General features: G+C 37.1%; 1 protein-coding gene across 1 annotated transcript; it reads left to right on the plus strand.

The window, feature by feature from the left end:
• The first annotated feature begins 5,588 nt into the window (after positions 1-5,588).
• Positions 5,589-13,442, plus strand: LOC133985808 (von Willebrand factor A domain-containing protein 7-like). Its single transcript, XM_062425521.1, has 18 exons — positions 5,589-5,786; positions 6,212-6,419; positions 6,960-7,045; positions 7,126-7,219; positions 7,638-7,769; positions 8,166-8,352; positions 8,550-8,719; positions 8,991-9,103; positions 9,383-9,499; positions 9,633-9,830; positions 9,946-10,086; positions 10,240-10,387; positions 10,514-10,606; positions 10,833-10,942; positions 11,428-11,592; positions 11,802-12,125; positions 12,727-13,056; positions 13,395-13,442. The coding sequence occupies exons 1-18, from the start codon at positions 5,589-5,591 to the stop codon at positions 13,440-13,442; spliced, it is 2,862 nt and encodes a 953-aa protein (XP_062281505.1).
• Positions 13,443-14,662: the final 1,220 nt, after the last annotated feature.

Raw genomic sequence — 14,662 nt, forward strand, 5'->3', positions numbered from 1 at the left:
ATTTGACATCAAGTCAGTTTCTTTATTGATTTCTCTCAGCAATATAATTTCTTCATCCAGATGAAGACGACATGTGACTGTATTCCAAGTCTTCATTGTATTAAACATCCTCATCCTCCAAATGTGATTTGATAAGGGCAGTTGTTTTCATGCCTTTTATACTTGTGACTCTATTGATCTCTATCTGGATTTGTTTTTTCTATTAACGAGGTCCTTATAACTAATATCTATACTCCCATACAATAATACTTAAAATTAGGGAGAGCTAATTCACCTTTTTTGACATTTCATCTTATTTCTCAAATTCTAATGAGAATAGGTGGTAATTGAAACAAAACCATTAAATGAGGCAGTGCAGTCATTTGAATCAAACTTATCAAGTGGCATAGGACTGATCTTCTATATATATCTATCTTTTGTTTAATTTAAGTTTATATCATTAAGATTTTAATTCCTCAACCAGATGCTTGACTATTTTGACTTATTATATCAAAGAGTGCTATAACATACACACGGAAAGCTACCAGTCTGTTGCAACTAACAGCAGCAGTGTCAGGTGTGGTCTGAAGTACACATACACAAATATATTCTTCTATTGTATTCAAGAATGCAGGGGGAGGGGGGAAAGGTGGGTGACATCTGTCACATACTTGAATCTATAGTTTGTATAACCTAGCTTTATGAGCCTGGGATGAAAAATCCATCCTCATATGTTTCATATGTTTACTTCTGCTGATAGGGATTAATTGGTAACCTGTCCTTGAATATATAGAGCTGTTCCTCCTTAACAGAGCTAATGAGATTCATGCAACTGGTGGAAAGTTCCCGATGGCACCCAGTGCACCTTGGCACATCTTGAATCGGCCTCCTTTGTTTCTTTGCTGTAAAAAATGTATGTACATTCCTTGAATCAACCATCCGTGTAAAATTGCACTCTGTTATGACTGTACACTGATCCTTTGCAAAGCACTTATTAAAAAACCACAAAGACAACTTCGTCATTGAGTCACTTCTTTTTTTCAGATATCCATCACAGATCAGCATAAACACATGCTTTACCAATGTTTCACAATCACTTGTTGGTGTAGTCTGACAGTTGAAAAACTGCAGTTCTTCAAAATGTCAACAGCCCTATTGAGGGAGTGAAGAAGTCAAAGTATGTGAACAGAATGGTTAAAAGTTTATCTTCTCAGCTACACTGTTTAGTTTATGTACAATGTAGTTGACATTAAGTACGCTGTTGAGCAGGATTTTAGAGCCTGTCCTCTAAAGAAAAATGACTCTATTGGTCAAAAGTTCAGTTACAGTATGTTTGAGTGACAGATGGCATTTAGCAGCTGTAGTAATTATGACCCACAGAAATTACATCAATAAAACATTATTTTTAAACAGTAATATATAATGGTTATGGAAAGTGACATATTATGCACCAAGAGGTGGAGTACAATCCACCAGATATGCTACTATGCATATAGGGACAACAGTTGGAGATCCAGCCATTCTTAATCAACAAGTTTTATGTTTCTGGTGAAGCCCAGTATTAGGAAATCCTCTGCAGGGTTTCTTAGGAAACTAAAAACTAAATCTGTAACATTTCTATTGAAAAAAAAGACTCAGTTTCTTTCCCCACAGTGGTGGTTATGGCTTAATTATTCATTGACCGTGGCCGACTATGAGACTTATGGAAAATTAAAATTAAAATTGCCCAAAAATTAAGTATTTATTTGATAACAGACGGCAAATATGTGTCTGATGACAAAAAAAACAGGTGTAGTATTTTGATGAGCAGAAAAATTCCTAGGGACACTTGGAGCTTGACCTTCTTCCTCTTTCTCTCAGCTATGATATGATATATACTTTTATTGTCCCGTGAGGGAAATTGTCTTGAACTCGAGTGCTGCACAAACAAAAATGCCCTCACAGTTACATAGACACACCACAAATATTGCACACATCCACAAATACTGCACACATCCCTTGATAAATACATAAAGTAAAAAATACAATACAGTGCATTTCACATTATGCATAACACATATTGCACATAGTAGTAGTAGTAGCTAGTAGTAGCTTTTTTTCAATCATTGCTGAATATGAAGTGGTCTGAAAGTCGTTTTAATGCATTTAGTCTTAAATGTAGCAACAGAGATATCAGTGCAAGTGAAGTCAAAAAGAGTGGTAAGGTCATCAGCACTGTGATCACAACACCCATCCATTGTATAAAGCATAGTGATAAAAGCAATAATAAGGGTAAATCACATGCAGGCAGAAGTTCAAGTTGTAACACTATTCCCTTAAACCAAGCATGTCCAAACTATTCCATAAAGGGCCATGTGCCTGCAGGTTTTTGCTCCAACCAATCAAGAGCACACATGATTCGACCAATCAACCGTCTGAAGACTGAGATCAGTTGATTAAATTTGTCAAGCCTGGTATGCTCCTCCTTGGTTGGAATGAAATCCTGCAGCCACATGAACCTTTATGGAATAGTTTGGACACCGCTGCCTTGAACCATTATGCAATATAAAAACACATGCAAAAGGGTTTAAAGAAACAGCACAATTTTTGAGAGGTATACTTTTTTGTTTTCTTTCTGAAAGCTAGCAATGAAAAGATCAATATCAATCTCGTGTCTGTTTGGGAAGAACAGCTGGAACCAGGATATGGTTAGTTAGCTTAGCATTAAGACTGGAAGCCAAAGGGGGAAAAATTGTCTGGCTTTGTCAAAAATTAAAAATTAAAGAAAAAACATCTACCAACACCTCTAAACTCACCCATTAATGCACTTTATCTTGCTGATTTAATTAATACATAAACAGAAATGGAAAAATGGTTCTTCTTGTTACCAGGAGGTTTCCAAGTTTGGTACCATTATGCTCGCACAAATAACTCTTGCAACCTGCATTGCAATTGAAAATGCTGCTCACAAGGGCTGAGCTGACTAAAACTCAACTGTTGTTTGTTGAGGAATAATTACAGCACATTAATTGCCTCTAGAATTACAAATTGTATTTTTTAGATTGCGCTTTGAGTCTGGATTAAACAAAGATACAATAATGTAATTAGCAAACTTTAAAAGTGCTGGGCGTATTTTTTTTTACTTTGGCAAGAACAAGGCTAGCTCTTTCCTTCCTACCTGTTGATGGGTAGATGAAACCTCAAATTAATCTGTGATTGCTAAAACAAAAATCTAATTCATAATAGAGTGCAAGAATGTTGGGATAAGCACAATCACACCCATGTTCTAACACAGACGTGTGGGAGTTCGTGGTTGGAACTCAGGTAGGACTGAAACCTTTTGTGGACAGTACCTTTGATGTCTATGTACAGTTCAGGATGTGATACAAGGATCATGTGATTGACAGTGTCAAAGGCAGCAGTCAGGCCTTACAGCACCACAATAGCAGAGTTCCCTTAATCAACCGATAGGACAAGATAATTAAACATTCTTAAAAGAGCTATTTCAGTACTACAGCATGTATTAAAATCAAACTGAAACTTTTCATGAATGCCAAGGTTATCTAAAAATGTTTGCAATTTAATAAAAACTACCGTCTTCAAAATAATAGACAGAAAAGGTAGCTTAGAGGTTGGCCTTAAGTAAAAGACAACAGAAGCGTACAGATTTTTCAGATTTTTCCTTTTGATAAGAGGCGGAACTACTGCATGTTTAGAAGCAGCTGGAACACACCCTTTAGAGAGGAAGAATACTGGACACAATAGTATTAAAAAACCTCTTTTAGTAGACAAGAGGTAATATTGCCTAAGGTTGCAAATTATGAACTACCTATGAAAATAAGGAGAATGATACAGGCTTAAACAACAAGACAACTGGGCACATGGGAGGGACAGAAGAATTAAGGGCAAAGGAAGTGGGTGAAAACCAATTGTATCTTGGAACCTGCGCTTCAATTGGAAATGCTGTACACAAGGGCTTAGTGGACTGGACTGTTGTTAGTCATGAAATTAGATTAAACTAATTCAAAACAACAAGGTATTTAACAGGCTTTAAACAATGATGCATGAATGTTGTAATATGCACACTCACACCCATCTTCTGACGCAAAAACATGCAAGTAGAACCTGCAGGGTGTGTGGGAGTTCTTCATTGGAACCCTTTTCACCAGCCATATCATTCATTTCAGATGTAAGAGGAGGACGAAGGGGAGGGGAATGAGGACATACACCCACTGTCTTTCAAACACACCTATACACACACAGTCATACACACATACTCAGACACACTCAGACAGGTTTCAGGGAACACAGGAAACACATAGATCTTCATACAATACAATCTACCTGTGTGTAAACAATGGAATACTGAAGTTGTGCCAACATCTGAATACTATTGCAGGTGAAGTACATTAAGGTAAGAGTGTGCAAATTAATTTCCATCTTTTATGTATTTGTAATAATTGAACTGCAATGCAGCAGTGATCTTGTACATGGGTCAATGACGTATAAGGATTTTCAACAACTCAATTTTAGAATAAAAAAACAAGCATATCTAATGCAGTAGTTCAAACATTCAGAATGTTGTGTACCTGACAATTCATATTACAATTTGAAAGTGATCTTAGTGGGGGTTTTTCAAGATTAATTGGCACTGGCCTGAAAAAAAAGTCATTTGGTGCGACCATGATTCATCTTGAAATATCTTATCTAAATAAAAGATCATCATTTACAAAAATTAAAAAAAAAATGCAAATACTTTGTTTCCAAACACTTTATATTACTGAAAACTTGTATAAAAAAAAAGAAGATGTGAAGCGTGTTAAGTAAATTGATTTATTTCAAGATGAATCATGGTCGCACCACATGACTCTTTTTAAGGCCAGTGCCAATTAATCTTGAAAAACCCCACTAAAATCACTTAATTCCACATTTATAATATGGATCTTCAGGTACACAACATTCTGAATGTTTGAACTACTGCATTAGATATGCTTGTTTTTTATTATTCTACAATTGAGTTGTTGCAAATCCTTATAGGTCATTGACCCACATATCACTTTGTAAATCTTGTCTCAAAATTATTAGTGTGATTATTTTTTTAGATATGTTCTTCAGAACATTTACTTCAAAATATTTAAGCATCTCGTTACATTAGATGTTGACCTTATTTTCCTGGGAATCATGTTTAACATTTAGAAATAAAGATTCTCACATTTTACTGAACATTTCACTGTCTATGCGAACTCTAACATTTAAAATATCTAATATTTAATGAATAAACTATTCATTTGTTTAATGTTCTAATTTGTTGTAAACATTTTAAACTTAGTTTTTATTTTGTCCTTAGTTGCTATTTGTAGTAATTTTTCCTTTCCTTTTTTCCCTCAGGTGTTTTCACAGGCCTCTTGTTGCCTCGTTACACCTGGTTCACAGCCCATAACCTCACTGTGTGACCACACTGACAGATAGATTACCTAAATTCCCCTACTTGTGTTCAATTGATTTGTGGTGTGGGCAATAGCTTCAGAGAAAGTGAGAGCTGGTGAAGGGAAGAGTTGAGAAAAGGCAGAAAGAGGAGAGTTTAAAAACAGTATCCACCCAGATTTCTACCCTCCTGCTCTTCCACTGCCATGACTGCCAGACAGACAGTCATGCTCCTGGGGGCAGTGGTCCTCTCCCTTCCAAGCCTTGCTCACAGCTTTCAACCACTTATATATAACAAGAAATCCGTCACCCACCGTCAGATCACACAAAGGGCAATCCTTCGAAAGACAGCAGAGGTCTGCCGAGACCTTTCCACCTCCCAGGGAAAGGACTTCAGCTTAGTTGTGAGTTGGAAAACCATAAATTTTATATTTTGCATGTTATGATTTTTCTTCTGTTATACTAATACAATGTTTCCCATCAAGTGGTAAGGGCAAACACGCAGTCTTATAGGAGTAAATTAGGGTTAGTTTCTTGCACATGATGCTGGCAAATTACATATAAATAGACGCTATAAATGCAGATACTTATGGCTGAATTTTAAACAAGGAACATTATCTCAGATACTGAAGTTCTGATGACATTCAATGGTGAACATGTCTGTAGGTATTCCACAAGTGGTAGAACTTTTTGCTTTTTAGCAATCTGCCCTCCTCTTAAGGTCAACCTTTCTGTGTGTGCAGAAGGTTTGGAAGAAAGACCACAGGGACACAAGAGTAAAGCATATATGTTTTAAACAGTCTGTTATCGGTCACTTCTTTGTCTCCAGATTGATAACAACCTGTCAGCTGACGAGGTGCTAAAGGCCTGCTCCTCTATAGGCACTTCTACCTCTCTCCTCTCCGCTGTCATCTTCAAAACTGCCATTGCCCAAATGTACATTGGCAATGCAAAGATGGACATACAGTTTATACTGGGTGACAAGCAGCATTTTATTGGTGAGACCTTTCAGGAAGGACGGGATCTCATCACAGCAGGTACACTTCATATGTTATGTTCCTTCATAATCCAAAAAACCCAACATCAGAAGAAGGATAATAGATGCCATGTTTAATATATGTTGGATACATACAACGCCTGGTCAGTTTCTCTGTGACAAATAACAAATATGAAATATGCACAAACCACAGATAGCTAGTATAACTTCAGAGGCCATACAGTTTTAGGTAAAGTCAACAAGACAATCTAGCAAGTTAATGGTCCCAAATATACAAAAGATATATAAATATATATAGATATAATCTACTTAGTGTCATGTGGAGGTAGAGAACACAGTGGGACAACATTTCTATAAATGGGATTTTACTTTTTCACGTTAATCTTTTCCTCTGATAATGGGAAGATTTCCCAACAATGATCAAACCAGAACAAACCCAATTAAGGAGAATCTGATACATTTCAATAAAATGTAATGGGACACTTATTTTAGTTGAAGCGAATGAGTATATTTTCATATTTTGAGTGAATCTTATTGCAGCTTTTGTTTGAAACTCCTTCTGTTCTATTCCCCTGTTAAGGTGTGTCTTATGTGAAGGCCAGCGTGAAAAAGGAGAACTTTGGTGCAGGCAGGTGGAGTCTTGGACAAATTTGTCACCCCCTACAAGTGAGGTTGATGATTATTTTTGTCCCCAATTTTTTTGAAGGATGTGGCCGTTAATAATGTGTAATTTTCTGTATATCAAGGACTTTTACAGCCACAGTAACTGGGTGGAGCTGGGGAACACTGAACCTTACAACGCTCTGATCAGACCTGACCAACCTTTTGAAAACCTGGCAGGTAAGACACCACTGACGAGTTTCTAAAGCAACTCTTGTCCACAACAACTCTTGCATGAACAGAATAGCTGAACAGAATCTTGAGTTGGAAATCACACAAGGCACATTGTCACCTTGTCTGTCACCTGTCAGTTAACAAATACCCACCCTGCAACAGCTCATAAGCACAAATACGCATGTGAAAATGGGCACATTGTTACCTGAAATTGTTAGCATATTTTTCTTAACATTTATAGTTTAGTACCCACACTATATGTTTGCATTTAGCTACCTGTGTCAAACACATTACACATGACAGAAAGTCTATTAGTCATACATTTGAAATGTATTCTATTACAAATGTGTTGTAAAACTAATCATTTCCTTTCAAATTACATAGGGTATGTTTACTTTTGTCTTATTTGCTAAATTCTCTGCAGGCCCAGATACTCCAACCTGTAGAGACTGTGTAGATGGGAATTGTGATGACAACCTTCTGCCAGAACTGCAGCAGCAAGGGATTCTCACTACAGGCTACTTCAGCTTCTTCTCACGCACAGCAAAACCTGCAGGTAACTTTAAGTGTACATTTATTTCATGTTCCACGATTAGTCCTCAGCCAACATATCTATGTGAGCAATATTTATCTGATCATTATTTATGTTTAGCTTCCACTCAAAAGAGAATCAGGTGGTACAGTAGTAGCCATCAGACATTAAAAATGTGTTGCCCTATAGCTGGGGACCCCCAATATTAAACCACCATTTAAAACGTGTATTGTCTCGGCTTAAATCTCTCCACACCTAGGTGAACTAAGTTCACAGCACCTCAGCTTTGATATTGGTAAAATGTTCTCACATGATCAGTTAATCTTGCTCTCCACAAATAATTGATTACATCTCTGTCATCATCATGAATATGCTTCAGGGTGATGCAGAACCTGAGCTTGTTTATCTCTCTGCTCAAAGGTAAATGCAGCCATGGAGGTACGCTTGACCAGACAAGCAGAGGAGATCCAGTGGGGGGCATCAGTAAAGATGATGTTTCAGCCAGTCATGGCTCACTCCACCACAAAGCAGCTGATATGGCTGTAAAGGCCACTATGGAGCTACTGGAGGACATCAGAGTAGCTGTCGGCAACAAGAACTTCCTGCAGTATGGCCCAAATTCACCTTAGACAAGCAGTTGCAGTCATATGTATAATATAATAGTTTTTGAAGTTCTTGGTAACAAGATTAAATTATAGTTACTTATTAATGACAGCGTGGCACCTGGCAAAATAATCCAGATAAGAAAGGCCAAGTAATAGCATGCAGAAACACTTATGTTTTTTATTGCTTGTGCTCCTGCAGACTGATGGGCCTCTCCCAGTCCTCTGTGCTGTGTTTTGTCATTGACACCACCGGCAGTATGAGTGATGACATCGCAGAGGCTAAGAGAGTTTCCTTTGACATCATTGACAGAAAAAGGGGAACCCCGCAAGAGCCCTCTGCCTACATATTGGTACCTTTCAATGACCCAGGTGGGTAACTCACACACAGGTACAGTATTTGTAGGTCTTTACAGAGAAGTGTGGACGAGTTATTGTTATTGTTCGAGTTTAAGTTACTTTATTTATGTGACAGTTTTGCACTTTCAGATAAAGTAGACTTAGTTCTGTTGCAGATATGAAAAAAATATTGTAAAATGGCTCATTTATCATTGTTGACTACGTGTATACTAAATCTCACAAGTAGCCAAAGGAAACAGAATGATACATGTTTGGAATCAGTTCTATTTAATTCTATATCCAGGTTTTGGACCTGTGACTAAGACAACCAATGCAGACATCTTTAAAGACAGAATCTACGAGCTGTCTGCCAATGGAGGAGGAGACATCCCAGAGATGTGCTTGTCTGGACTGCAGGTGATGATATAATGATACAAATATGATGAACTCTTTTGCAATAATCACATTTTCAATTTGAACAAACAACACAATATCTTAATTTTGTCATGTTAATGTTACTCATCAATAAAATTGAAATTGACATTTTTATTATTAAACAAATGGATGCACAATCAACCAAAATCACTCTTCACTCATATTTAAAGTTAGTCAAGTATATCTTTACCTATTTCATTTTAACAATTATAATAATAACATTTAAAAAAAATGCTTTTCTGTCCTGTATGTGGTCGACAGCTTGCCTTGACTGCAGCTCCACCCTCCTCTGAGATCTTTGTCTTCACTGATGCTCCAGCCAAAGATGTTCATTTAAAAGGCACCATCACTGCCCTTATAGAGAGCACCAGGTCTGTGGTAAGTGAGAGCCAATCCTTCTATTCTTATACTTCAACTGTCAATTCATCCCATAGAAAGAGATTTTTCATTTAATAAAAATAATGTATCAAGTTCTTATATCACATTTGTTTTTCTATCTTCACACATTTAGGTCAATTTCATGTTGACAGATGTCCTCTCCAGTCGAAGGCGCCGCAGAGGAAGTCTGTCTTCACGTTCAATGAGCCAGTCAGATGCTCAATTGTACCGTGACCTAGCCAGAGCATCTGGAGGTCAAGCCATTGAAGTCACCAAGTCAGATCTGTCTGCGGCTACAACTGTTATTGAGGACTCATCAGCTGGTGCTGTGGTAAGACTTTTTTTAAAAACCCTCATCCATGAAAATGGTACTGTAAACTCACTCCTGACTGAAGATGGTACTGTTTATGTAAAAATGTGCTGTTTCTGTCCCGTTCCTCTTTCAGGTGACAGTTTTTCAGGTAGTGATGAATCCTGGAAAGCCTGACAGTTTCATGTTTACTGTTGATGATTCACTAAGGAATATGACAGCCTACATCACAGGAGCCTCATCTCTCACCTTTAATCTCACCAGCTCCACAGGTGTCGTTATTGTCTCTCACAAAAATTTTAATTTCCTACAAATCTCATTAGAAGTAGGCTCATCTGTTTTTGATAATAATAGTAATGTCTTAATGCTTGTTGACATCCTAAATATTATAGCAATTAAAATGTTTCCTTCCCCACCAGGTGTATCTCAGAGTTCCAGTGATAGTGAGTCTGGTGGTCCTCTGGCATCTTTCACCACAGCAGGAAACCTACGCCGTTTACGCTTTAACACTGACAATCAAACAGGGTCATGGAAAATCTGTGTTGACTCAAATGATTCCTACTCTATTAAGGTCATAGGTCAGTAGAATTGAGTGTGTTCATGTAATGGTTGAAACAGAAGATGCAGATGCAGGTCTTTATCTACAGCTGAGTTTGCCATAGTGAATGGTAGCCCTACTAATCTGCTTTTTGTGTGTACTTCAGGTCAAAGTTCTGTTAACTTCATCTATAACCTTGTGGAAGAACACAAGGGAGTCCATGGGGACTTCAGTATGAAGGAGGGACGCCCTCTTTCAGGTCAGACTCTTTAGCTTATAGTCATTTCCCTTAGCATAATGGTTAAAACAATCATGATAAGACTCCCCATGCCTTAAAGATCTTCTTTTACATTCCTGAAAATCCTTATATGAAAGCATCAACCTTATTATTCTATTCCAGAGCCCCTCAATCTTCTTGTATATATTTTGTTCACGTCTAAATGATTATCGCTAACTTTATTCTTATCTCTCTCCAAATCTTTCAGGGGGAAATTCCAGCCTCATGGTGACTGTAACAGGAAGTGACACAGTACAGGTCACAGAGATGACTCTGTTTGACAGCTCAGGGCCAAAACAGGTCAACGGATCATTGCAGGCATGTCTTATGTTCAATTAACTAAGAGCACTTGACCCAGTAATTACAAATACATTATATACTGCTAACAATTTTCCAAATAAAAACTGAAAAATGTTTTGGAGGAGGTCATTGGTTGCTGTTGACCTCACTTTATTTTCCAGCAGCCAACTGACTTTAAGAACATTAAAAACAAAGATTCAGCTGTGAAAAAGAGATTGATTACCTGTCTCAAGCAGGTTTTATGTGTATTAGAAGTAGATTTTCACACTGTGTTGAAATAAATTGGAATGAATTGTTTGCCTGAAATTCAGCAACTCTGACAAAAATCATGTCATGTATTCATGACTTTTGCAGTTAATAGGCTAACATAAAAACTTGTGTGTGACTCCTCGAGTATTAACATTGTTAATACAAGACAAAACATGAACAGATATTCAAATATTTGTGGCATTTTATGATACAATGGGCAAAGTTTCATTCTTTCTCTCTCTGTTCATCCACAGGCATTAGGAGATGGTAACTTCCTGGTGCATTTCAGTAGTGTCCCAGCAGGTGAGTATGTTGTTCGACTGAGAGGTGAGGACAACAGCTCCACCTCCAAGTCAACACCAACCAGCTTCCAGAGGCAAGCCTCCACACAGATCAAGACCTCCAGCATCTCTGTTACTGTGAGCTCAATATCCTTTAGTTTTCTGTCTCAAATAAACTCCTTATATTGTACCAATATAATCATTATTTGAAAAACCACATCTGCTATGCTTCTTTCAGCTGCTCAAAACAACATCTATCAACATATCATTATGTACAATACAAAAATAAATGTTTACATTTCTCCATCTGCTTTTCTTACCCTTATCCTTTGCTGCCACTTTTCAAGGCCCAAGCCAACATCACCAACATAGAACCAGGCTCCACTATCTCCATCCCTTTCACAGTCGCCACAATGACCAATGGAGTTGTTAATGACAACGCAACTGGGACATTCACCATGCGAGCCAACAATGACCGCAGCTATGCTTCCACTTCACCCAGCACTGTCACTGTAGCAGCAGGCAGTGGAGGTAAAGCTAATGATACTGTAACATTGACAGTACCAGCCCGTGCTGTGTCAGGAACAGATGTGACCCTAACTATTGAGGCAGAAAATGCAGCTGCCACCGACATCAACTATGCTGTCCTCAGGTTCTCTGTTGCTGCCAAGGTAAGAGAAAATGATAAAGAAGTGGTTTAGTGACAATTAAAAAGCCTGATAAGAGTTTTGTTCCAAACAATACTTTTTTATTGTGTTTTTTTTTTTAATCTATTGTATTGTGTGTGTGTGTGTGTGTGTTTTTTTCTTTTCTTTTCTTTTTTTTATGGACCCTGAGTCTGGAATAAAGTATATCTATCTATCTATCTATCTATCTATCTATCTATCTATCTATCTATCTATCTATCTATCTATCTATCTATCTATCTATCTATCTATCTATCTATCTATCTATCTATCTATCTATCTATCTATCTATCTATCTATCTATGTGTAATAGTTCTTAATACAAATATATTATTGGCAAATCAGCTGTAATAAATAATGGTTCATTTAATTATATATTATATAATGTAGGTTGACTGCAAACAAATGAGGCCGAACAACGATATTACTGTTTGTGGTATTTTGTGGTTACAGTTATGTGAACTAATGTGTCAAAGTTTGGTATAACAGCTATTCATGTTAAAATACCATTCATAGTTTCTTAAATTAATTACCCAGGTCTTATTATTGTTCTTTATGTGTCCCTCTCCTGTGTCTGTTTCTCCAGGTGGCAGATGTTAATCGTCCAGGGTGCCAGGTAGTCAGTGCATCTGCCAGCTGTCCATTGTCTTCATCACTTTGTGCTACCTCCCAGTGGGAATTCATCGCTAACCTCACTGATGGCATCAATGGGACTGGCATTGAAAGAATCACCATCCAAAAAGGGAATGGTACCCTCAATACCAGCACAGCTGTTGGAGCAGGGGGGGAGAATGTTACAGTGGCTACCTACAGCGCATCCTGCTGTTCACAAACTGTAGAGCTGGCTGTTGTCGACAGAGTAGGAAATGTGGGCGCATGTGTGGGACAGGCGAGAGCACTTACCACAGCTGCACTTGTGACTACAGTTAACACAACATCCACTGGAGGGCACACTTTGAGCATATCATATTGTCTTTACATCAGTGTTGTGGTTTCTCTCCTTTGGAAGTGAAAGGGATGAATGTATCATAGACTGCACTGTTAATGTTAACAGCATATGATTTCACATTTCCATGTGCTGTGTGTACATTGCCATTATTTGCTGGAAATATTAATAATATATTATTAATTTCCTAACGTATTCATAATTTTTGTATTTTACTTTGATGCCTTGGGTTTTGAATGTATAAAAAGATTGTATGTTTCAGGGTCAGTAATGTACATCTACTATGACAGTTTTCTTTATATTTCTAGCAGCATGTAGATTTGCACAACATTGCAGCTATCATAGTTGAGGGCTGAAGCCTGAAGCCAGTGTAGCTGAAATCTGTGAAAGTACTGCTACATTATCATGAAATCTCAGACTATAATGCCTGGAAAGTCAGTGGGCAAATCAAAAAACTAAATTCTCCAACCTCTCAGTCGCAATTAAAAATATAGGGTAATAATGATAAGTTTGAGGGTTTGTTCTGATGTGTGTCTTTGTGGAAAATGAAAACAGAAAAATCTTAACATCAGACATGTTGTATTATGGGGAAAACACTTTCTGAGATTCTTTTACACTATTTAATAAGTATGACAGAAATACATGGTGTTCATGTGTTCATTGAATCAGTTTATTGTAGGGGATTGAGTTGAATGTGTGTGGGCCACACAGGAACAGGGGAAAAACGACCCTATAGGTTGTAAATTCAGTCACAAAAAAACAACCTATAGTTTGAGTAACAGACGCCATCTAGTGGCCATAGTAATAATTACACATGGTAGTAACATAGTTCAGATGGTGTCTACATAACAATAGAATAGAATAGAACGCCTTGATTGTCATTGCATTTTAACATACAACAACATTTGCTGTCTGTCTTAAAAAAAAGGAAAACTGTACCCCATTTACTCTGCTCATCCATCCATTCACTCACATGCATGACAACTACACTCATTATGTTACTGTAAGTGCAATAAAAACTACCAGAATAAAAATGTGCTATATTGGGACATACACTACTCAAAAAAAATGAAGGGGACACTTACATCACACATCAGATTTTGATGAACGAATTATTTAAGTTAAAAATCTTTACTGATGAATTTGTTGAGAACAAAATGATGTAACAACAGTCAATAGAAACCAATATCATCAACCCATTGAGGCAAGGCAAGGCAGCTTCATTTATATAGCGCATTTCAAACCCAGGGGCAACTCAATGTGCTTTACATTAAAAAAAATAAAAAAAACATTTAACAGTAAGAATTGGAAACAAAAAACAAACAATTAAAAACAAAAAACCCCAATAATAATAAAAATAAAAACAAAGTACAGAAAAATAGAAAGAGAGAAAAAATTATAACTAGACTAGAATAGAGCATAAGATATAGGTTTCAGCATAAAATAACGATATGTATTAAAGTCATTAAAAGGACATACAGTGCAAATGAACGATTAAGATTTTAACCTACCTATCTCCATAAACTTTATATATTACAAAAACGATTCTGCAGAATTGCTACATACAGTGACTGGT

Source organism: Scomber scombrus, chromosome 2, assembly GCF_963691925.1.
Source record: "Scomber scombrus chromosome 2, fScoSco1.1, whole genome shotgun sequence".
NCBI classification, from domain to species: Eukaryota; Metazoa; Chordata; class Actinopteri; order Scombriformes; family Scombridae; genus Scomber; species Scomber scombrus.